Source organism: Phodopus roborovskii, unplaced genomic scaffold (assembly GCF_943737965.1).
Source record: "Phodopus roborovskii unplaced genomic scaffold, PHOROB, whole genome shotgun sequence".
Taxonomy (NCBI): domain Eukaryota; kingdom Metazoa; phylum Chordata; class Mammalia; order Rodentia; family Cricetidae; genus Phodopus; species Phodopus roborovskii.
Genome location: NW_026125506.1, coordinates 3,740,075 through 3,764,911, shown reverse-complemented (window position 1 = coordinate 3,764,911; position 24,837 = coordinate 3,740,075). Strand labels below are relative to the sequence as shown.

At 48.1% G+C, this 24,837-nt stretch overlaps 2 protein-coding genes across 2 annotated transcripts in view; both read right to left on the bottom strand.

Moving 5' to 3' along the window:
* Nucleotides 1–12,616, bottom strand: part of Myo1h (myosin IH) — a 41,014-nt gene extending 28,398 nt beyond the window's left edge. The window contains exons 1-6 of the mRNA XM_051176366.1: nt 12,520–12,616; nt 7,631–7,803; nt 5,357–5,472; nt 3,837–4,035; nt 2,951–3,031; nt 1,508–1,687 (exon numbers count right to left, since the gene is read on the bottom strand). Coding sequence (XP_051032323.1) covers nt 1,508–1,687; nt 2,951–3,031; nt 3,837–4,035; nt 5,357–5,472; nt 7,631–7,803; nt 12,520–12,616 — 846 coding nt within the window. The remainder of the gene's footprint in view (nt 1–1,507; nt 1,688–2,950; nt 3,032–3,836; nt 4,036–5,356; nt 5,473–7,630; nt 7,804–12,519) is intronic.
* Ube3b (ubiquitin protein ligase E3B) overlaps nt 1–24,837 on the bottom strand; it is a 184,489-nt gene that overhangs the window by 88,263 nt on the left and 71,389 nt on the right. The gene's annotated exons all lie outside the window — the stretch shown is intronic.

Sequence of the window (24,837 nt, the reverse complement as noted above, 5' to 3'; positions counted from 1 at the left end):
AGCATGTGCGGGAGGGTGCACAGGTCGTCCGCAAACACTTGGGCCTTGGATGCTGTCATTCATGAGGGTCCTAGAATCTCCATGGAACCTAAACAGCTGTCCCTTCCCACATGACGACTTCTCCTGCCCCCTGCAGGTGAAGCGTGTGCAGATCTGTCCCTCAGAGACATTTCCCCGACTTTGTGGGGCATCGGGAAATGAAATCAAAAACAAGACAGAACACACATGCTGGCAAAGCCAGTGGCACATATGGTCTGATTAAAGCAGTAGGGCGGGGGGGGGGGGAATCCTATAGAATTAAAGGTGTTGTCTGTCTGTCTGTCTGTCTGTCTGTCTGTCTGTCTGTCTGTCTGTGTCTCCAAGAGAGAGGTGTGATTCTCAAAGGGAAGACAAAATGTTTGGGGAAGTGACTGAGGTTTATGTCACTTCACTCTTGTTCCAATCAGTCCCTCCTCCTGGTCATGCACCAAAGATGTCGCAGGCATGTGCCTACGCTGGGAAAACCAGGTCCTTAAGAAGAAATTCGAGCAAGCCCAAATCAGTCGCTGTGTTCTAAGACCCAGCTGCAGGCTTATCAGACACAGGACTGCGTTAGGGAATGCTTGGCTCTTTCCATTTTTAAGGTCTTTTCTGCCTTTCTCCTAGGGCTCTGCACAACGCTGTCCTCCAACGCTGTCCTCCGTTTGCAACATTCACACTCTATAACCCTTGCCCTCGCTCACCTGCATTCTGCCTGGCGACCTCAGTGCAAAGCCAGGCCCAGAGAGAAGGGAGGGGGGAAAGCTTTGGGCAAAGACAGATGCTGGTGGGGTCAAATGCTTCACACGGCCTGGGTATCTCAGGGTGCAGAAAAATGGATTCTTCAGAGTTAAGAACATCTTTCATCTGAGAGCGCTAGCTCCCAGGCCCACTTGCAGGGACAGCCTGAGCACTCTTCACTTGGCGGCTCAACTCTCAAAGTCGAAGGCCCAGCTGGGGAGAGCCCTTTTCACATTGGTGCATGGGGACAGAGGGGGCAGCGGTACCTGTCACACCTGCACCAGCCACTCCCACCTTGACCGCGCTCCAAATCTAAGGGGACCACATTTGACGCTGGCCCTGAAAACCAGGACTCTGGATCCTCGGCAGTTGCTGGACCACCGACCTGTACCCTCAAAACGTGGGCGCTTACATCTCAGCAGCTCTGCCGACCCCATCCCACGCTGGATGTAAATATCCGAGGGCTGGCTCCAACGCCTGTTTGTTCATTTAGCTGGCGCTGGGTTTTGAACCCAGGGCCTTGCACACAGGAGGCCAGAGCTCTAGTCCTGATGGTGTCTCCCTCCGTTTCTAAGATTGTTCAACCAGGAATCAGACATTGGTTTGCTCTACCAAGGTGAGGTGACTGTCAGGCAGGAGAGGACGTATGCCAGCTTGCTTGTGCAAGACAAGTGTCACGAAGGAGGGTACAACCAGAACAGCAAGCACCCCAGCCCCCTCCTCCTGAGGCCACCAAGGCCCTTCTAACCTGTGAGAGGTACTTGTAGAGCTGGGGGTCTTGCTCAAGCCCCAGGGAGCTGAGGCACCCCACTTCACCGCCTGCCAGCAGCTGGTAGAAGACGTGGAAATTCCGTTCCCCGTGGTTTTGATAGACGACGCGGGATTTTTCGATCAAGTAACTGATTATATGTCCACCTACCGGGATGCCCTTCAAAACAAAAGATGCAGGGTGATGGCTGGGACAAGCCCCTCCCACTGCGGACCTGACCCTGCAGTCACAGGGAATTGAACCCAGGACCTCTGGAAGAGCAGCTGACGTCATCCCTACTGACTCAGCGGTGATTTCAATAGAATATTTTAAAAATCATAGTACTACATGTCTTACCCTTCCACAAGAGAGCTCACATCGCAGGCCTGCTGTGGGACAGCGCACAACCTCCTGTGACCCCAGCTGCAGGGGACCTGACACCCTCTTCTGGCATCTGTGTGCACCCCACACATGGCACATGCTCACATATTAAACAGATGTTTTTTAAATTACACATTTTATCACTTTTCCATATTTGTGGGGGGGGTGTGGGACAAGGGCACGTGCTCCTGTGTGGGTGTGGAGGTCAGAGGACCACTCATTTTCAGGGGTCACTTCTCCCCTCCTACCATGAGTCCTGGGATTGAGCTCAGGCTGTCAGGCTTGGTGACAAGTGACTTTCCCCTCTGAGCCTTCCCCAGCCCCACCTCACCACTGTAGTAATTCTGAGGTGAGTTACCGTAGTTCTACGTCTCTGTGAACAAGAATCCTATCTGACAGTCCTGAGTGTGGGCGGAGACATGGGTGGCGAGGAACCCCTACACAGCGCTGGCGACCACAGGTGAACCCGTTAGAAAATGCAGACTGCACCAATGACAGGCGCGTGTGTAGTGAGGCTGTTGTCAATCAATGTGATCCAGGGTGCAGCCGCGTGCTGTGGCACACAATCCCGGCACTTGGGAGGCAGAGCAGGATAGCCATGGGTTTGAGGCCAGCCTGGGGCTTTGTAGTAAATTCTAGGCCTGGCTGGGGTACAGTGTGGGGCATTACACTGAATTACATATGTTAAGCCTACATTTCATCAGTCAACATGGTACATTTGAGAAATCTGTTTGCTGTAGGTAAAACTGTCCACTTTAATTAGTGTGTGTGTGTGGTATATGTGTGTGTATATATGTGTGTATGTATGTATATACACACATGCACACATACACACACATACACATACATACATACACACACATAAATACACACACACACATAAATACACACACACATGCATACACACACACATACATACACACACACACATACTCACACACACACACACACACACACACACAGATTTTTTTAAACGTTACCCTGACCCTGTATTTTCCCACCGTTTGGGTCAACGATGCCCCTTTCCCCCCCCCCAGAGCTGGCACAGGAATGTGACCACACCTGCAAGTCAAACTGTATGTCCATGTACTTCCCAAATCTGCTTGAGTTGTCGTTCCGCAGTGTCTTGGCGTTCCCGAAAGCCTTTGAATACAAATGTCACAGTGTCACTTCAGCTCACTATGCTCGGCACATCCCCACCCTCAAACGACATGCTCCTTATGAAAATGGAGGGTGGTGGGAGGGACTGAAGAGGGGAACCAGACTTTATCTTCTAAAAACAGTCCTCAGCCACAGCAGACCCAGTTCTAACGCTGTGTTTGAGCACGAGAAAGCGGGGAAGGGGGAGCCTGCTAGAACCCCTAGAATCAGCTAGGACGGTATATGAGGCTTTGCAGAAGCAGGTGGCTGCCTGTCACTACACCCCTCTCATACCCAAGGGCCAGTTGCAAACCCCTTAGCCGAGCGTCTCTTACAGCCGGGGCAGCCACAGGGGATGGTGACTTGTTCTGTCTGCATAAGCCAGCAGGTTGGTGCGGTGTCAGAGTGGAAATGACAACCCAGGTGGTTTCAATTAGAGGGAAAACCAGTCACACATGCCTTATACTTTCCCAATCCCATGCGCTGTTGTCATTCACATACACACACACACACACACACACACACACACACACACACGCACACACACGCACGCACACACACACCAAGGCTTCTACAGACGCCGGACCCTGGGCGAACAGACACACTCCACAGCCCGGAAGATGGCTTTGCTGAGGCCCTGCTCCTGCTGGAGGGCCTCCAAGCCCACGCGCCCCCCCCCCACGTGCAGTTCACATCCCTCTCCTGACAATGCCTGCTCATGCCTAGTTTACTGCTATACCTGGGCAGAGGGCTCCTTCTCCCTGGGGCCCCCTGGAAGTCCCCTCAAGGGGTGCTTAAGGCCACTCACCTCCAGGATAGGAATGGAAAGCAGCATTCTGTCCCGGGCGATCTGGAGTGACTCAGTCATCGGGCAGGTGACTGCAAAATACTGGAGGATCTTCTTGGAGGCCTCTGTCTTCCCGGCCCCACTCTCTCCAGAGATGAGGATGAAGTGACTACTCAGCTCCGAGCACATCGTGCGGTAGGCGTTGTCGGCAATGGCGTAGCTGGAGGGGGGCGGAAGCATGCTGGTTCTTAACTCGGCCATCTGCCCTGGCTCTAATACTACATACAGGGCACAAAGACCAAATACCCTGTCTGTGGGGAGTCACAGGCAGACTGCGCCACCTCAGAAAGGCCCTGTCTGCTGGGATCACCTGAGTGGCCTGGTAGAAAGAGTCCTTGGTGACAAACTCCAGTCACCATGGGAATTTAAGGCAAGGCATGCCCTTTCAAAATCTACCCAGGTGACAGCTGGTGCAAACGTGGCAGCATCTAGAATCGCCTGGGAAGAGGGAAGGTCTGTGGGGGACCCAGGGGAGAAGACCCGCCCACCGTGGGAAGGATGCCTGGGATCTTGGACTGTGTGACTCGGGACAGAGAACTGAGCAGTGGTGAGCAGTCAGTGCTCTCTGCTTCCTGATTGCCGATGCCATGTGACCGGCAGCTTCCCGCCCCCCCCCCCCCCCGCCTCCTTCCATACCGTAGCAGACTCTACCCTTCTGCCCTGAGTTGCCTCTGCCATGAGAGCTTCATCACAGCAACAGAAAAGTAATCCAGACAGCTTAACTGGCTTGATTCTAGAGCTTTAGCCAAACACACTGCCCACCCACACCACGCTATACCTCGAGCTCCATATTTTTTTTATTTACATTTCTTTTGAGAATAAACCTAGATGTTAAATCCAATCCTCATAAGAGATTCTACTAACCGTGGGTAGAAACATCATCTGGTCTAAGTATTAAATAGTTCCATAAATACGATAAAATGCGGTTTTCTCTTTTCTCAGCACCGTCAGCCCATGAGGTCAAACTACCATGAACACCTTATCCCCATGGCATCCATGGTGCTGATGAGGAAAAATCTGCAGATATATCGAGAGGAGCGGCTTAGCCTCCAAGACTCACAAGGGGAGAACTAGCCTAGGAGCCAGCGGCAGAGGGAAGTAGGAGGCTGAAAAGCGTGTTCAGGCTAGACAAGGGATTGCCCAGGACCAGACAGAGGCATCCCTAGCTGCAGTGACTGCAGTGGCGCTCGGGCACCAGCAGGTGGCGCCACAGCAGCAACATCTCAGAAAATGACTCTAGCCACTCACGTTTCTGAGGCTCCGCAAAGATCCCTCCTCTTGTCCATTTAAGCTGAGATACTAAAGTGTTCTGCTAACATTTTCTACTGCTTTGGCATGCAAGAGTGCAGGACCTAAAGGACTATCCATCACGGAGGTGGGTGGGTGGATGGGTGGATAGGTGGGTGGGTGGATGGATGGACGGATGGACAGACGAACGGACAGACAGACAGGAGCATGCGACCGTGGGGGAAGCTACTTACACATGTGGTGGTAGTTCAAAGAAATTAACCCCTTGATAAAGTTCCATCTGGCTGGCAGTGTAGATCCCCAGCTCCTGGTACGGGTTCACAGACACGAGCAGTGTTCCGATGTATGTCTGGAGGAAGGGAGCGCACCATGGGTGAGGGATTCTGCGTGTAAATAGTGTCCCGCACTCAGCCCCCCCCCAGGCGCCGCCGCCACATTGGGGATGTAAATCAACGAGTGTGTGCTTTGCGGACACAGAGCTTGTGTGTAGAGAAGTGAGGGCACCCAAACAGGCAGCCCAGGCTAAAGGCAGCATCCGTGAAGGGCCCAGGGGTGTGCAGAGAGAAGGCAACAAGCAGAAAGGCTGCATTAGCTAGCGGGCTTCCAGAAGATTCCACCGAGGAGCAGACATCTGTATAGGAGATTGAAGGACAAAGAGCTAGCCGTGATCAAGCAGTGTGCTTCAGGACAAAGGGTCCAGACGGGAGGCTGACAGGACTAGACCAGGGCAGCTAAAGCCTGTGGGTGTGGGGGGGAAGGGAGAAGGGGATGAGGCTGTCAGAGTGAGGCCGAGCGCTGCAGGAACTGTCACCCCATTCTAAATACAATGGGTTGGGGAAACACCTCTCCCCGGTGAAATGAAGGCCAGCCCATTACTCTCTCATAAATGGATGTCCCTGAGTGGGCGCCTGGACTCAATTAATGCTTCACCGATGTCTCCCTGAGCTCCGGCTGAACGCGCAAGGCCAGCTTGCTGGCCTGAGCTCTGCAGCCGTATGTGAGCCTCCCATCAGCATCTCCAGACTTCCGCTGCTGACTCCCAAGTCAAACCGTTCCAAGTGCTCACATTTGGGACCTAACCCCTGATAAAAGACCCCACGGAACACCATCATAAATAAGGGAGGCACTGTAAGTTCTTAAAGCCAAAACAAGAATTCTCGGTTCCCTTTGAAAATGTGTGGGGGTGCTTTCAGATTCTGGATTCGCTGTTTCACACCGTGCCTGGGAGATGGCTGTGTCGGACACACACCATTGCTGCCAACTTTTCTAATCACTAGGACAAAAATCAACTGCGGACCCAGAGGAGAGGAGGTATTTTGATAAAAGTTCCCTGCTACTTTAGTCAATGTAATCGATGGCCCTGAGGGTGGGAAGTTGTCCCCGAAGTTGAAGTTCACCCCTGGAAATGGCAGCTTTTGATCCTGTGTCATTTACACTTTGCTCAGACAGAAAGTTCGTTTGTTTCTGCTTTTACAATTAAGGGTGGGGGGTTGGGACATATAATTTAAGTTGGTTTTGTTTTGTTTTTGTTTTTCTGAGCTGGAATGATGTCTCAGCAGTTAAAAGCACTGGCTGCTCTTCCTAAAGGTCCTGGTTTCAATTCTCAGCCACCACAGGGTGGCTCACAGCCATCTACAGTGGGATCTGGTGCCCTCTTCTGGGATAAAGGTGTACACGCAGGTAGAGCACTTCACAAAACAAATCTTTAAAAAACAAAAAAAGGAGCACCTGCTTTTTAAAGAAAAAAAGATTTTTTTTCTATTAACATTAATTTCGACACATTGGATTATGATGTAAATATATAATATAGTATATATATATACTACACACACACACACACACACACACACACACATATGTTCTCTCTCCTCTGGAGACCCAACCCAGGTCCCTGTGCATGCCAGGCAGGACAAGGCCTGTCTGTGATGGTTTGGTAAAACACTGTTTTCTTGGTCCTTGAGGACTTATGGTACAAAGGTGATCTCTTAGTTCCCAGCCTGGCATCTATTCCCCTTGTTTCAAAAGTCTCCTTTAGGGAACCCTGTCCCGGCTGTCAGTACTCGTCAAGGACACTGGGACTTTACCTTTTTACCACCGGAGTAATCCAGTCTGACCAATTCAATCCCTACTAAGATGAGCCAGTCAGAGCCAGCATGGACTACTCTGGACCATCTGCTAGGGATGTCTCCTTGGAAGACACTGCTCCCTTCAGTGCTAAGCTGAGGAATGTCCCCCTGCCGCTCAGCCAAGAGAAGTTGCATCAGGAGGGGTCACATGCAGTGAACACAGAACATAACAGTGTCTGCCGGAAACCCTAGTCTGTTCCTTGATTCTCAAGCTACGTAAATTGATGGAGTGTCTCCTTTGGCCTGGGGTGGCATAAGTTCCTCCTGTTTCTCCCTGGCTGGGTGGAGAGCGCCCCCTGCAAGCCCTTTGTGGCCAAGTCATTCGTGGCTGTGCACAGGGAGGGGACAGCTCGGATGGTTACGGTTACATAGGTTACATACGTAGATGAGGTTCTCTCTGAAACGCTTGCGAAGATTCTCCAGGAAGGCGGCTTCGCTGGTGTAGGCGTCCAGGAGCACAAAGTCCTGCACTCCAACCTTGTCCCGGGCGGTGAGCGTACCTTCCACGTGCAGACGGATGTGTCTCTTCCTCGTGTCTTCTTTCTGTGGGGAAACTCCTCATTTAAGCTCTATCTGCCTGGCGTGCTATTCCCTCACGCATGGGTCACCCTCGCCTGCTATGGAACCTGCTGTGCTCTCCCACGTGGCCCCTTACCTTGGGACCCCACACACCCGGGACCCTCACCCGGGACCACTCACCCCCACCCCTTCTCCAGCTTTTATTCTTATAACTGTAACTAAAGGACAACAATACCATGTTGTTCAGGCCTGCAGTGGGTTACCATGATGTATCAGTCTATAGTGTGCTGATATAACAAAACTGACTAATGGTGCATTGCTCAGAACACATCCACCATTAAGTAGCAGATGACGTGTGTGTGTGTGTGTGTGTGTGTGTGTGTGTGTGTGTGTGTGTGTAAACAGCAACAGCAGCTGATGCAATACCATTCTAAAGGCTTGGCTTGTCATGTCTCATCTCATATTAATTCTGATTCTGCTGTTCTGTTGCAGTCGGTGAGGAAACTGAGGGATGGTGTGAGCCACACAGCCAAAGTCTGCTAAAGGGCAGAACCAAGGCGTGAAAGCAGCCTGGGAGCAGAGGAGATGTTTCCACTGGTAAAGCATTCCATTGGTTGCTTCCCGTGCAACCATGCAGACCCGAGTGTGAGCCCCAGAACCCCTGCAGAAAAGCTGTGCACGATGGCACATACATGTAGTCCTACACTCAGGAGGTAGCAGTAGGCAGACTCCCAGGGTTTGCTGGCCAGGTAGACAGACAACCTGACCTGTGAGTCCCAGGCCATGAGAAATTCTGTGTTAAAAAGATTGTTAATGGACAACCTAAGGTGGATGGCTCCTGAGAAAGGACACAGATTGTTCTGACCTTCACATGTATGTACACACAATGTTCATACCCATCCACCCACACCCACACATGCACATACTCACACATATGCACACATGTGTAAACCCATTCATTCACACCCACACATGCACATACTCACAACATACACCCATGTGTACACCCATCCACCCATACATACACACATGTATACCCATCCACCCACACCTACACATGCACGCACTTACACAACACACATGGGCACACCCAGACACTCACCCCCACACATGCGCACACACGTACACAGCCATCCACACCCACACGCAATGCACATATTTACACACATATACACATGTGCACACCCATCCACCCCCAACATGCATATACACACATTACAACCCATCCACCCCCACACACACACACGTGTACATACTCACACACAAAATAAAAATTGAAACGAAAGCAGCCCAGCCCAGACCTTGCTTTCCTGGCTCCCTGCCCTTAATGCGGGTTAACAGTCTGAATCCAGCTTGGGATTCCCGGAGGAGAGGTGGGCCAGTTTCTTAGTCTGCAGCGTGGGGGCCATGAGGGTTGGCTCTTTACAGGTGAAGTCAAGGCAGGAATTTTGGAGGCTGGCACTGAGACAGAGACTACGGAGGAGTACTGCACACTGGCTTGCTCAGGTCCTTCCACAGCCCAGACCCACCCGCACCAGGACAGCAATGCCTATGCTGGACACACACACACACACACACACACACACACACACACGCACGCACGCACGCACGCACGCACCCCCGCACCAGTTAACATGAATCAAAACCTGCCCACAGATTTGTCCCCCAGCCAGCCTGATGGAGGCAATCCTTTAACTGAGAAAGGGTCCCTTTTCTCAGGTGTCCAGTTGACAACCGGGATGAGTCACCATCATCAGAAGACACCCTTGTCATAGTGGATTCCCCATGAGGGACAAACTTGGAGTGTCTCCCCAGTGCTGGCTTCAGACGCCACCAAGAGGGACTTCTGCAGGCTGTCCCAGCCAGAAGTGCTCCTCTCCAGTGACCCAAAGCATCACACAGCGGGAGGCTGTTGGGACCAACTCTGGAGGGTCCGGCATTGGACATGGGCACGCCTGCAGGCTTGACATGTGAACCATATAGCAAGAGTGTGACAACATGGCCCACGGGGGATTATGTCACAGTCAGAGCATGTCTTACTTGGGTACTGCCAGAAATCAAAGACAACCCCCGAACTCAACGGAACAAGGAAGAGAGAAACACTCCGGGAAATTGCGGCGTGCCTCCATCGCCCCCTAGTGGTAGCAGTTAACATCGTGTTGACTTCAGGAGAGTTTTCATGTCTGTGGAGCAGATTTCTGGAAAGGCGAGGCTGGATCTGGGAGGCAGAGAACACAAGGTACAGGCCAAGGTCCTCAGCCAGCCGAAAGAACCTTATGAAGAGCAGCGACGGCAGGGGACTCACACGTCACCCTGAAGTGGCCAGCGCTGCTCAAAGGCAGCTCAACAGTTAGGACTGACCGCTGCTCTTACAGAACAGCCTCTTCAGGTTTCCACAGGCACCTCACACACAGGTGCACAGACACACAAATAATTTTTTAAAAAAGGTATGGTGGGTTTTTTGTTGCTGTTGTTTTCTTTTTTGTTGTACCGAAAGAAATGGGAAATCATTTCAAGGGACGAGGCAGGAATTATTAGCTATCCAGAAGTCCATTTCCATAACTTAGGCCTCCCCTTATACCATGTGTACACACACAGATCTAATAGCCAAACATGCAGTCTGTAAATTGAGGCACTCTTACAGGTGAGTGTGAAATCAATAAAACTATTAAAAGCAAATAAGAGTATTTTTCCGCCCGTGGGAGGCAGAAGGTATTCTCAGATGAGACACAGAGACAATGATTAGAGAAAAAGATGGAGAAAGATGGAGGGAAGAGGACTCCAGTGATGAAGCTTCTCAGCATTGAGGAAATACCAAAACTACAGCTGCACGCAGGAGATCAGCTATCTTCAGTTCAGATTCTGAGCAAACACAAGGCCCTAAATTTAAATATCCAGCACCCTGCTGAAAACTCAGGCTGCCTGTGCTCATAACCTGGGCATTCAGGGAGGGGGCAGAGACAGGCAGGCTTCAGGAGCTCACTAGGGAGTCAGCCCAGCTGAAATGGCTAGCTTCTGGTTGATCGAGAACCCCTGCCTCAAGGTGAGACAGCTAGCACAGGGGATAGAGTGGCAACCAGGACTCTACTCGGCTTGGACCACGTTGTACACACACCTCTCTGCTAGTGATGCGTTTGGTAGCCTGGGGCTCTGATCTGAGCATACTATGTACACACAGCTCACTATCTTTGAACAATACACCAACAGCCTTTCCACAAACTAGGTAACCCTGCCTGCACCAAAAGCATCAAAATGTGGCCACACCTCACAATGGGATACATCTCTCTTAATAGCCATTAAACATAGATTCTGGTTATGTCTGGTGTGAGAGCAGGGGACATTGGTCCCCCCTGAAGTGGCCTGGGTGCATGTGCAGTGAGCAAACGAGTCCTGTTCACTTCATGTGCACAGCTGGACATGCGTATAATCAAACTCATTTGCATTCTTTAAAGGGTCATGCACAGTGAGCAAAGGCCTTCCAAGTCCAATCCTGTCACCAAGCCTGATGATCTGGGCCCCACATGGTAAGAGAAGCAAAACCCTCAGGCTGTTCCTTGGTACACACACACTCACACACACACTCACACACACACTCACTCACACTCATACACTCACACACTCACTCACACACTCACACACTCATACACACACTCACACATACTCACACACACTCACACACTCACTCACACACACTCACACACTCACTCACACACGCTCACACACTCATACACACACTCACACACTCATACACACACTCACACACACTCATACTCACACACTCATACACACACTCACACACTCTCACACTCTCACACACACTCACACACTCTCACACACACTCACACACACACTCACTACACACTCACACTCACACACACTCACTCACACTCATACACTCACACAGAGTAAGTAAACGTAAATTTTTAAAAATTTATTTATTTGGTTTGTTGAGACAGGGTTTCTCTGTATTGTTTTGGAACCTGTCCTGAAACTAGTTCTGTAGATTAGGCTGGCCCTGAACTCACAGAGATCTGCCTGACTCTGCCTCCCGAGTGCTGGGACTAAAGGTATGCGCCACCAACGCCCGGCGTAAGTAAATTATTTAAAGTATAGAACTATGCTGTTCTTAAAAGCTAAACTCATACCTTTGGGAAAAACTATGCAATAACCCGAGGGCCTGAGTACTCCCCCTCCCCCGTCATGTGGTCTGTTTTTTTTTTTTTTTTTTTTTTTTTTTTTGAGTCTATGTTGTGCTGGCTGTACTTGAACTCGATATGGAGACCATGCTGGTCTTGACCTCATAGAGATTTGTGTGCTTCTGCCTCTCAAGCGTCTGTGTAGTGAGATCTTCACGGTCCGCACCTGTTGCACTGACCACGCCCACGGGGGTGGGGACAGGTGCGGAAGTGACCGGGGGGAACTAGGTCTGGGGCCGGAACTCTGGAGCGCTCTCTTTGCTTGCTGGCCTGAGACAGAGAGCATCGGGAGGCGTCCTTGGGGCCGGAACCTGCTGGCGTTCATCTGTCTCTGCCGTAAGTTATTTCTCCCTGAGTAAGCAGCGTCTGTCCAGCCTATCTGCTTTTCCCGATCCTTATTATTCCACGGCATCGGGTGTGAGAAGAGGGATCCGGGTCTTCACGGGCCCTGGGGAATTAGGTTGCACCCAGGCGGCCGAGCCGCCCCAACCCCCACCCAGCTACTCGGCAGTCTCTTAGTTCCCCTCCTTCCCGGTCGCTGCGGGTGCTCCTTACACCTCTGCGCGGCGGTTTCCTTGCTCCAGCGGTGCAGGCGCTCCCGCGTGCCCGCTGCCGCCATCGCCGCCGCCGCCATCGCCACCGCCGCCGCCATCCCCCACCAGGCTGGGTCCCTTGACTAAACCATAAACCGGCTGGCCACACCGCAGCAGTGGGGCGCTTGCATCTGCCCTGCAACTGCTTTATTCCCGCAGCGGCCGAGACTGCACCCACCGCTGCTCAGCTGCACCCACCGCTGCCGGCCCATCCCCCACGTGGCGTTCGCGCCAAGCCCCGCAGCGCCCGCCCCGGGGCCAGTCGTTCCCAGTACTAGCGGAGGCGACCCCTGTTAGCCCTGAGCTCCCAGCAGTTTGCACGAGGCTCATTTCACTCCTTCATTTAACAAAGTTTCGTTTGATTTACTTTGTTAAGGGCTATTCTACAGGGACCAGGAAATCGGAAGGATCGTTTGCTGCCGGACGCTGTTTGGTGTTACACCTGCGCCACCTACTGGCCAGGCGTAATTACTACGAGTTGAGATCTACAACATCAGAGCATCAACGTTCCTGGACAGCAGAATTATATATATAAGGTAATTACAAAACCCTTCGCAATTTCATCTGATAATAACTGATATCAATTGTTCCATACCAATGGCGGATAACCTTATGGTACAAGACGTTAGGAATCTTTTTGTTTCCTATATAGATGGGATCTTAGAAGAGGAAGATGATGTAATGAGAGTATGTGTATTTTTTATAATGGCAGTTAGTTTCATAACTCACATAATATCCTTAAAGATGTGGTTTGAGAATAGAGCAAAGAATAAGGAACTTGTACAAACCACAAGAAACTTAGTAACAAGGATTCAGGATATTGAAAATGACAACAGAGAGCTGAAAAATAGAACGCAAAACATAGAACGCTTAGAAAGAAAGGTTCAGGATATTGAAAATGACAACAGAGAGCTGACAAATAGAACTCAAAACATAGAACGCTTAGAAAGAAAGGTTCAGGATATTGAAAATGACAACAGAGAGCTGACAAACAGAACTCAAAACATAGAACGCTTAGAAAGAAAGGTTCAGGATATTGAAAATGACAACAGAGAGCTGACAAACAGAACTCAAAACATAGAACGCTTAGAAAGAAAGGTTCAGGATATTGAAAATGACAACAGAGAGCTGAAAAATAGAACGCAAAACATAGAACGCTTAGAAAGAAAGGTTCAGGATATTAAAGATAGCAATAGAGAGCTGACAGGTAGAATACAAAACATGGGACATAAAAATGACCAACTAGAAAACAGAACTTGTTCCATGTCCTCTGCCACAATGACCAGAACAGAAACAATGCAATGCATTAACACGCTAGCAGAAACAGCTTGTTCCTCATCGGACGAGCCTACTAATAAGGTTAGAAAACCGGAACATCAGATGGAAAGACTAGCAGACAGAGTCTGTTCCATGTCTGAGGATAATGGCAAGCTAGCGGATAGAACGTTGTTTCTGGAAGGCAGTTTACGTGCCACTCAGATAATATCTATGGATGAGAATATTAAGTGCATGAAATCACTCATAGTTGGAAAAAACAAACTGACTGATTCAATGAAGTCTTTGGAAAATTCTGTGATTCAACAAGTTCAAACACTGAGAAAAACAATGAATAGATTGCAGACCTTAGAAGACCGTCGATCTAATAAACCAAAAGAAGAGGTACAGGTAATAGGGCATAAGAGAGACTTAGAATGTCCTACATCCTGCGGGGTCAGGGGAGACCTGCTTAAGGTCAATGTGTCGTCTCCTATGGCTTCCCGTGTACCTGTTACTGAAAAATCAACAATGAAAAAACACCCAAAAGGTGTCGTTGCATATCAGTGGGAACCAATAAGTATGAAAGTTTTAAAAAGTGTGAAGGAAGCGGTAGTCTCCTATGGCATGCACTCACCATATGTGAAGCAATTAGTAGAATCATGGGCATGGAGTCACAAGGTAACCCCTAAGGATTGGGATCAATTAATATCAGCCGTCCTTGAAAGCTCCTGTCAATTAGAATGGAGGGCTTTATGGAGAGTGGAAGCAAAAGCTCTTGAACTTCAGGGCTTAAAGAAAGGTTATAAAGCTCCCCAAGATAAAATCCTTGGTGAGGGTCTTTATGCTGACCCAGAAACCCAAGCTGCCTATGATGAACACATCTTGTCTCTATGCAGTATAGCAGCTCTGAATGCTTGGGATAAGGTTCATGAATTAGGGGAGAGGATAGAATCCTTTACCAAGATAAGGCAAGGACCCAGAGAATGCTTTAAAGTATTTCTAGAAAGATTGTTTAGGGCAGTACAATTAGAGGTAACAGACCCAGATGCTAGGCAAATACTCATAGAATCATTAGCTTATGAGAATGCAAATCCTCAATGCAAACAGGTGCTTTGGCCTTTAAAAATGCGATCAGCACCCTTGGGTGAATGGATCTTATATACAGCAAACATTGAGTATAATGACAATAACACTGAAGCTTGGGTAGTAGAAGCCATATCTAAAGGTCAGAGAAGACATCAAGATAACAGAGTTCCTTACTATGGTGACTTAGAAGCTTGGGTAGGAGAAGCCATCTCCAAAGGTTTAAAAAAATATCAAAATACCAGATATCTTAATTGTGGTAGGGTAAGACGTAGGGTAAGAGGAAATTATAGTATTCCTAGGAATAACACTCCCAGGAATGAATCAAACAGAGGGCCTCAGCCTTCTGGGTTATGTAGAAGGTGTGGCAAAGGCCGACATTGGACAAATGAATGTAGATCCACCAGAGACAAGCAAGGAAACCCTTTATAATCGGGAAACTCCTTGGGGGGCCTCTAGAAGTCCCCAATGTCAAAGGTGGTCTGGACATTCCCAATCACTGTGGAGGACAATCTCCCACAGGACAATTAGAAAATTGTGTGTCTATTGTAAAATCTCATGCCTCTGGATGAAAAACTAATGATGGAAGGTGACTCAAACATGAATGAAGGAAACAAATGTTTATTTTGGCAAACTTCTATGAACAGTCAAAGACCTAGATTGATAGTTAAGATGAGTAACAGGCTTGTTAGGAGGATTGTTGACATGGCTGCTGATGTAATCATCATAACTAATAAATCTTGGCCTCCAAGATGGTCCCTGCAAGAGGTAAATGTTCAATTCTTAGGGATTGGAACCCTATCTCAGGTAAAACAGCAATAAATTTATGGTGTTGTGATCTATTGTAGCAATGGAATACACAGATTAATATTCCTCCAGTGTTAGATATGAACCAGAAACGAACTTATGGTTGTAGAAAAAAACATTATAAAGTACTATACAAGACAGACACCACATATACAGGCTGTACAAAAACAGAATACAAGTGCTGAACAAAAGATCTACCCTTAAAATGGCTAACAGATGAACCTGTCTGGGTAGGGCAATGGCCTATGACCTCTGAGAAGATAGAAGCTTTAGAAAGCCTGGTTCAGGAACAGCTAAATGCTGAACATATCTAGGAATCTACCAGCCCTTGGAACGCTCCTGTATTTATTATCAAAATAAAAAAAAAATGGAGAATGTTTACAGACCTGAGAGCCATCAATAAAGTTATCCAGCCAATGGGCTCTCTACAGCCTGGAATGGCCTTGCCTTCTTTGATAGCTGAAGAATGGCCTGTTATAGTTATTGATTTAAAGGGTTGCTTTTTCACTATACCTTTATAAGAAAAAGATAAAAATTTGCCATCACTGTACCTAATTGCAATAATTCTCAGCATACCTGCACAAATAAAAACTGACAATGCTCCAGCATATGTCTCCAGCAAATTGAAACCGTTTTTTGAGTATTGTAATCAATTCATCAAGATCCAAGTTGAACAAGAGAAACATCTTAATAAAGAGAAATGACAAGTCATCCACCAATGTAGTTCCCATGAGATGTGCAGAGACCTCAAAGGTAGGGGAGGTGCTCTGTTCTTGTCTTTACAGGAAAATGGAAAACACTCATCTTCAAACAGCCAAAAGACGCTGAACGTGTAGGTACCTACAGAAGAGAAGACAGCTCTCCAGAAAGAACCATTTAATGAAGAGGAATTGGATGGTAAAAATATTTAAATCTAGTGAGCTATTTCTATATAGAAATTCTCTTTACTATCTAGTATTCCTCTAGTCCCAATTCATGTAAACCAATGCTGGCTTTGGAGTTGGATTTGGCTTTCCTTCTCTAAATTCAAGCATGTTGTTAAGATTAAATTCACGGTTTCTGTCTTACATCAAGAAGCCAACTGGTGTAAGGCAGAATAAAACAAAATCTGGGGACTGCCATTTGTCTAAACTCAGTTTTCTCTCTGAAATCTTAATTTTCCTCATATACATTTTCATGCTTAATGTTGCCTTTCCCAATATGCATACTTTAAAGGTTGAAATTTTTATGTTGATATTGTTCAAGTTTTCCACAAGGAATAATAACGATTCCTAACAGCAGTCTTTGAACTCTCCGGAAAGAAGATGGGGCCCCACATCATCGTTTCCACTTGACTCAACCTGATGCATCGGAACTACAAACATCACCCTAAAACCGGTTTGAGACTGTTTTGCTTGAGACAACTACTGACTAGCTAGCTGTAATGGTGCACCTTCTTATTACACCCTGGCCAGAGCTTCAATGTAACTCCAGTCAAGCATTTCCTGCCACACAGAGACTAGCTACAAATATTATAGCCAGTCCCATTGAGAAATTTTGTTGCTAAAAATTTTCTTCCTACAGGATCCCATGGAATAATCATCGTCCCATTTCAGCAGGAAGTAATCTTAAGATAACGACGCCCCCTCCCCCTACGCTTGGATTTTAGGGATAATATTCATCTTCTTAGGGTTTTAGTTACTTAGGATTGGGTATGGAAGGTGATACTTAGATGCGGGTATCTCTTAGATAGGTATAGAGTATGGTTGGGAAAGGTATGGTTTTGATGGGATATAGGTAGATTAGCCTATCTTCTTGTGAATTACCTTAGTAATTATTAGTTATATACAACTTACATTGTTATAGATTCTTATAGGTGGTAACCTATGTAAATTAAGTTTATATTACCTTTCCAGATGATTTGTATGTTATATTTTGTCATATTTGTGAAATATTTCCATTTACAATGTTTTGTGCACATTATCCTTACCATATCCTATGTATGTATACTTTTACTTGTGCTCAAGACATTTTGTATATTGATACAAGTTAGGATATTTCCATCATTCTGCACTATACAGTTCTGGTCTAGACATTTCTACTCTATCTCTGCTTTAGGGATTTACATGTACATATACGTACATAGTTACATTGCTTAGGTATTTGTCCCTGCTTTACTCAGGGAAGTTTCAACCAGTTTTATATCTAAGTTCCTAAATATTACAGATTATCCTCGCCCATGTCTCCTTTTTTTTCTTTTTTTAAAATTATTTCTCATTTTGATATTGATCCCAGTTCCCTCTCCCTCCCATGCTCCCCTACCCCCATTCCACAGGGAGGGTGATGCCTTGCAGGAGGGATCATCAAAATCTGTCAAGTCATTTGGAGTAGGGACTAGGCCCTCCCTCCTGCCTCTAGGTTAAGGGAGTGTCCCTCCATGGGGAATGTGCTCCCAAAGACCTTTGGTGCACCAGGGAAACATCCTGGTTCCACCATCAGAGGTTCCTTAGACTTCTGGGACCCACGTTTAGGGGGGGGTCTGAGTCGGTCCAATTCTGATTTCCCAGCTATCAGTCTGGGGGGTCCGTGAGGTCCCCCTGGTTCAGGTCAGCTGTCTCTGGGTTTCTTAGCCTGGTCTGGACCCCTTTTCTTATTCCTCCCTCTCTGCACCTGGATTCCAGGAGCTTGGCTCAGTGTTTAGCTGTGTCACCCAGGTTATGCTTAAGTGGTTAGTGAGACATACATGTTTAATCTTCAGACACTTCATAGACCTGCAGAACATGGCATTTAAATGTTTTAATATTAGTACTCCGTTGACATGAGACACTATTGCTCCTGACAGCGTTATGCCTTTCCCGAGAATATGTTGGACACTGGCATCACTCCTTCTGGAGTAAATCCTTGCCTCGGCTAATGGCCTCTTGGGCAAAGAATTGCCCCCACCTTGACCACTGATTTGGACATGCGGTCCTATGTGCTTGCAGGAGACAAATATAGAAGGCTGCTGGACCTTGCCAAGTCATGGTAAGACAGCCATTCTACCTCCCTGCTGTTGTTGTGGTCTGTCAAGTTCTCTTGGCCTTAGCCAAATCTGGGTGTACCAACGTCGCTGTGAGACCTAGGATGACTGTTCAGGTGGCTTGCTGTTTCTGTCCTCGCTGTACCGTTTGGAAGTTGCCCATCTGCACTTCCTGTCTACCCTAGTATCATTATTTTCCTTCTCAGGTCTTGATGAGGTTGAAGATTAAACTATCACAACTATTATTCTCTCTTCCTAGTTAGATATATTAGGTACTAGACTTCCAGCTTAGGACAACTCTATTGTAAACTCACCCTAGGACTAGATATGTAGGTGGTTTTGTTCTCAGTTTTCCTTTTCTTAGAGCACACTTGTTATTCACTGTTTTGTATATAGTTTTGTATCAAGCCTAAATCTTTTCTTTAGACTAAAGGGGGAATTGTAGTGAGATATCCACTCTATCTGCACCTGTTGCACTGACCACGCCCATTGGGGGTGGGGACAGGTGCAGGTATGACTTGGGGGAACTAGGCAGGGACCCTGGAGCACTCTCTTTGCTAGACAGAGCACCCAGAGTCATCCTTGGGATGGGAACCTGCTGTCTCTGTTATTTCGTCCCAAATAAACATCTATTCAGCCTATCTGTTTTTCCTCATCCTTATTATTCCATGATACCACTGGGCCTAATGTTAATATCAGCAGTATACCTTCTTTCTGAGACGTTCTAGCTCTTTCCTTTGGATATTTGGGGGCTTTGTTTCAGTCCCTTGAATAAAAAGCCAAGAACGCAGAAACATGTCCTAGATAAAATTACAGGTGGCAGGGAGAGGAGAGATGGCTCAGTGGTTAGGAGCACTGATTGCTCTTCCTGTGACTCCAAGACCTGACATTCCCACAGACACGCATGCAGGCAAAACACCAATGCAAATAAAATTTTAAAAAACCTTAAGATTACAGATAGTAAAGACATTAAGGCGGGGAGACACACACCCGGGGGTGGGGTGAACAAAAGACTTGAATAGACATCATTACAAAGGAAAATAGAGAAATGGTCTCTTGACGCATTTTATTTAGTGGCCACCCCAGGGAAGTACATTGCAAACCCCATGAAGGTTTCACCAGAGGAGATCAGGTAGGTGGCCAACACCAGCGAATGTGGCTGAGCTCCATGTGTGTTGCTGGCAGGAAGGGCATCCTGGCAGTTTCTAATGAAGTCAGCCATGTCTCTAGCTTCTGATTCATATTTCCACCCCTAAGCATTTACACAAGAGCAGTGTAAACCCAGGTCCACAAAAGACTGGGACAGCAAGTTCAGCCCGTGCACAGCTTCATTCAAAATGGCCTGGAACTGGACTCGGTCCAAAGACCCATCAACTGGAGAATGGATGTGGGCCATCTGCACTGAGGTCGAACGTAGTGATAAAAGCCAAGTAAAGGGTTCGAGAGAGCGTGGAAGGCCCTCCCAGTCACTGAAAGAATCCAGATACAAAGGGGCAAGCAGAGCTAATCTATAGCAGACACTCAGAACAATTGTCGTCTGGTGGGGTTGGCAGGGGTGGCGGGCTGCAGGCAGAGGGAGGACATTCGTGCAGTAATGGAAACTTTCCCAATAGAGCTGTGGGCCACCAGCCGCACACGCATCACTATTGTGTTCCTTCAGCCTGGGTGTGCTTGGTCTAAAGCAAAAAAAAAAAGTCTTTAAAACGGCGGCCAGCAGATGTCTCCCTACACTGGTCCCTGGAGCCAGGGAAAACCCTCTCCCTGCTGTCTTCTGTGTAATAGGTCCGCCGAAATCGTGACCCAAGCAAGACCACATGGGTACCGGGAACTGAACTCATGTCCCCCAGAAGAGCAGCAAGTGCTCTCACTGTGGAGCCATCTCTCCAGTCCCAGCTGGAAACTCACTAGGAGTGTGGTATCCAGCCACCACACCTGTGCGGTGAGCCCACATCGAGGCAACCCAGAGACGATAAGCTTGTTGCAGGTTTATGGGCATCTGATGTGCTTCACTCATGTCGATCATCCTCACTAATGCTCGTTTTTACTCTTGGGAATCTACTAAGTGGGTTCTGGGGATCCTTTGCCATGGCTGCTTTTTCTTCAACAGCTTCAGTGCTTGCCAAGAAGCCGAGATGGGGGGCCGTTAGAGATGTCCCAGTGATTCAGAGCACTGGCTGCTGCTCTTACAGAGGACCCAGGTTCAGTTCCCAGCACTCACATGGAGGTTCATAGCTGTCCTTGGATTCAGTTCCAGGGGATGAAAGGCCCTCTTCTAATGTCCAGACACAAATGCGATGGTGAATAGACACGCAGGAAGGCAAAATGCACATCATACAGAAAATAAAAAGGAGGAGGAGAAATGATCACGATGCTTCAGCGTTACTTTACTAGCAGACCTTGATCCTGGTTTCTCACTGGGAAGATAGGTGGATGCTGCAGACGGTAGAGCGCTGCACACGTGTGTGCGTGTGCACAGCTGTGTGGTCCCATTGAGTCGGTTACTGAAGCTCTTGCCCCTCACTGTAGCTGTCTTGAAACTCCCTCCCATTTCCCTCATTTAACTTCTAGCTTAGTGACCTGAGAAATTTTTCCTTGGCTTTGCCCCACACTATACATGCAATAGACTTGCAGAAGCATTATCAACATTGTCATTAATGCAATTGCTGAACACCTGGGTTTCTTAAAAGACGTCTGAAGTTTTTATTCTTTGACCTCACACACATACACAATGTATCATGATCATATTACTCCAATTTCCCCATGACTCTTTTTATCCTATTTTTATAATCCACTGAGGCTTTTTTTTTTTTTTTTTTGAGACAGGTTCTCAAAGTATAATTAAAGCTGACCTTAAACTTGTAGTCCGTCCCCCCACCCCCCCCCACCCCCGCCTCAGCCTCCTCGGGTTCCACTGTGCCAGCAGTGGTTTGGATTTTGTGAGATTTAAAAATTGTTGTTTTATGTGTTTGAGTGATTGGTCTGCATGCATGTCTGAATGTCACATATGTGTCTAGGGGATCAGAAGGCGGCACTGGATCCCCTAGAACTGGATACAGGTAGCTATGAGCTGCCATATGGATGCCAGGTATCAAACCCAGGCCCTCTGCAAGAGCAGACAGTGCCCTTAACACTGAGCCTTCTCTCCAGGCCCAACACTTTGAGGTTAATGAGTTCTTTGTTCTCCAGACACACCCCACCAGTCAGAACAGTTCTGTGTTTTAATTTCCCTCAAGATAATTGGTCTCTGTCTGGCTGAGGTGGCCACTAAATGCACATTTAGGTAAAGGTCTATGATGTTGCTAGTGATCATCACCAGGGTGAGAGGGTTACATATACCACGTCATGTGTTCGGAGGGCAGCAGACACCTCCTTCCAGTTAAGTCTCTCCTTCCAGGGATGGCACTCAGGCCACTGAGCCATCCTGTGGCCCTAGGCCTACCTTCCGGTTCAGCCGTGCACACGATCACCCAGAAATGCATGGACAACTCTACAGAATAAATATCCAGTTTCTTTGAACACCACTAGGGAGCCTGTGAGTTAAGAGATGAGAACACCCATGGAAAGCACAAGGAAAGACCTCTTCCTCCTCGCCAAGACAGTGACAAATGTCACCTAAGAGAAAGGGCTGGGAAGTACACACCTTTAATCCTAAGACTCAGGATAAGAGGTAGGTGGATCTCTGTGAGTTCAAGGCCACCCCCATCTACACAAGAGTGAATTAGTCTAAAAGAGAACTATAGCTCACACTTTTAATCCCATCGTTAGGGCAGTATGTAAGACAGAAGCAAGGTCTCAGAGAATCGCTCATTCTCCAGCCACACTGAGGCGAGGCAGCAGCTTGAGAGACCTGGTAAAGAGCTTGTGTGGATCAGCCCTTTCAGCCTGAGCTAGAGGTGAGGAGAACTAGTGGCCGGCTGCTTTGCTTTTCTGATATTCAGCTTAAAACTTGAACCCGAATATCGGTCTCTGGGTATTTTATTTTATGTGTTACAAGGCATCCTATGCATGAGACAGCTTGGGTTGGGGCACTGAAACTAAGGGAGCCAGGATGGTCCTCTACACCATTCAGTGGTGAAGGCAGGGGGGCCTTTGTGATGGTTCACGTTTATATTATTTATTCATTTATTTGTGGGGGGAGGAGCACATGCTGTGGTACATGTATGCACATCAGAGGACAAGTTGCACAAGGCAATTTTTCTCCTTCCATCAGTGGCTTCAACGTTAGAACATGCGGCTCGGCAGCAAGTATCTCCACTTGCTGAGCAACACACATATTACAGTAACAGAAGCCACTCAGGTAGAGCATGCCTTTAACCCCAGCACTTGAGGATCTCTTGCGTTCAAGGCCAGCCTGGGCTGCAGAGTGAGTTCCAGACAGCCAGGTCTATACAGAGAAACCAAGTCTTGAAGAAATATGAAGGGAGATGAAGGGAAGGAAAGAGAGAGGGGCGAGGAAGGAGGAGAGAGATGGAGAAAGACTCGGGAGAGAAAGATATGACGGAAGACAGAGCTAATCTCAACCATACAGCTTTCATTATTTGATAACAGCGTAGAGGCATCTTATTAAAAATCAGTTTTTACTGTAAATTATATCTCTGTGTAATAATGTAAGCCATGATTTTATTAACCTGACTTTTTAGAGTGTTAATGGGGGAACACTTGCTACTTCTATATAAAAAAAGGAGTTGAAGCTGGGCCCCCTCAGATTCACTCTGAAGAGGCACTGCTAGAGCACACTGACATACCATTTACGTGTGACTGAATGCTATGCGTGTGACGGTGCCTTTGGAGGCTGGAAAAAGGCGTCAGATCCCTTGGAGCTGGAGCTACGGCAGTTGTAGGCCACCGGACGTAGGTGCTGGGAACTGAACTCAGGACCTTTGCAAGAACACCGAGTGATCTCAACCACTGAGCTCTCTCTCTCTCCAGCACCCAGTTATGGAAATTTTATGTGTTAAGTTTAAGACCATAATCGTGGATGTGTCTGTTGACATACATGTGTGCAAGCTCAGCACGTGGGAGGAAGAAGGGGGAGAAGCCATGAGTTCAAGGCCAGCCCCAGCTGCATGCTGAGCTCCGGTCTTAAAAGTAAACAAATAGAAGGAAAAACTGAACATGTTCTCAAAGTGTGGACAGGAGGCATTGGTGTCCTTTACAGACAGGAGGTTTGTCTTCAGCCTGTGATTTGAACCTTGGGGTGAGTGTGGGTGAGTAGTTTCTCCCTGACCCAGCAACTCATGGAATCACCACCATCATTTGTGGTTCTGGGGATCAAATGCAGGCCTTGTACAATGAGACACTGTGCTTTGCCACTGAGCCCCACCCCCAGCCTAACCGGAACATGTGTGCACATGTACAGGTGTACATACGAAATCATCTGTGCATGTATGTGTGTATGCGGCCGGAGGTTGATGTGTCTTCTGTTGCTCTCCTCCTTAGATTGTATTTTTTTTTATTTGATGCGCGCGCGCGTGTGTGTGTGTCTACACGCATGCGTGTGGGTACACTGCACGCTGAAGCGGGTGAGACTGGAGTTATGAATGGTTGTGAGCCACTACGTGGGTTCTAGGAACCTAATCCAGGTCCTCTTGCAAAAGCAACAGAGGCTCTTAAAAGCTTAGTCATTTCCCTAGTCCCTCCTACCCACCATAGGAATGGAGGCAGTTACCTGTCTCTGAACCTGGAGCTCACTGATTGGCTGGCTGGCAGGCAGGCCCCAGGAGCTGCTTTTCCGTCGCCCCCAGGATGCGGGGGTGGGGAGGGAGGGAGGGGGTTATAGATGTTGCTTTGTGCCTACCGCTCACACTTGGGCAGCAAGCAACCACCACCACTGTGCCATGGCCCTCCTCCAGGCCACTGGACCCACAGGACTGGAGTTACGGGCAGGCGTGAGCTGCCCAACTTGGGTACCAGGAACCAAACCCAAGTCATCGGGAAGAGTAGAATGCACGCTTAATCCTCGGGTTTATCCCTAGCCCAGGATGGAAGTTTGTAACTATGGAGACTTGTGAAAAAATAACGATCATCTTTTGTCTCACAGTAGACGGCAAACGGTGCCCTAATGAGGCGCAATGCTGAGCTGGGTTCCCTGTTCCGAGCCGGAGCCTCGTCTTCCCCTCAGGAATGCTCCGCAGC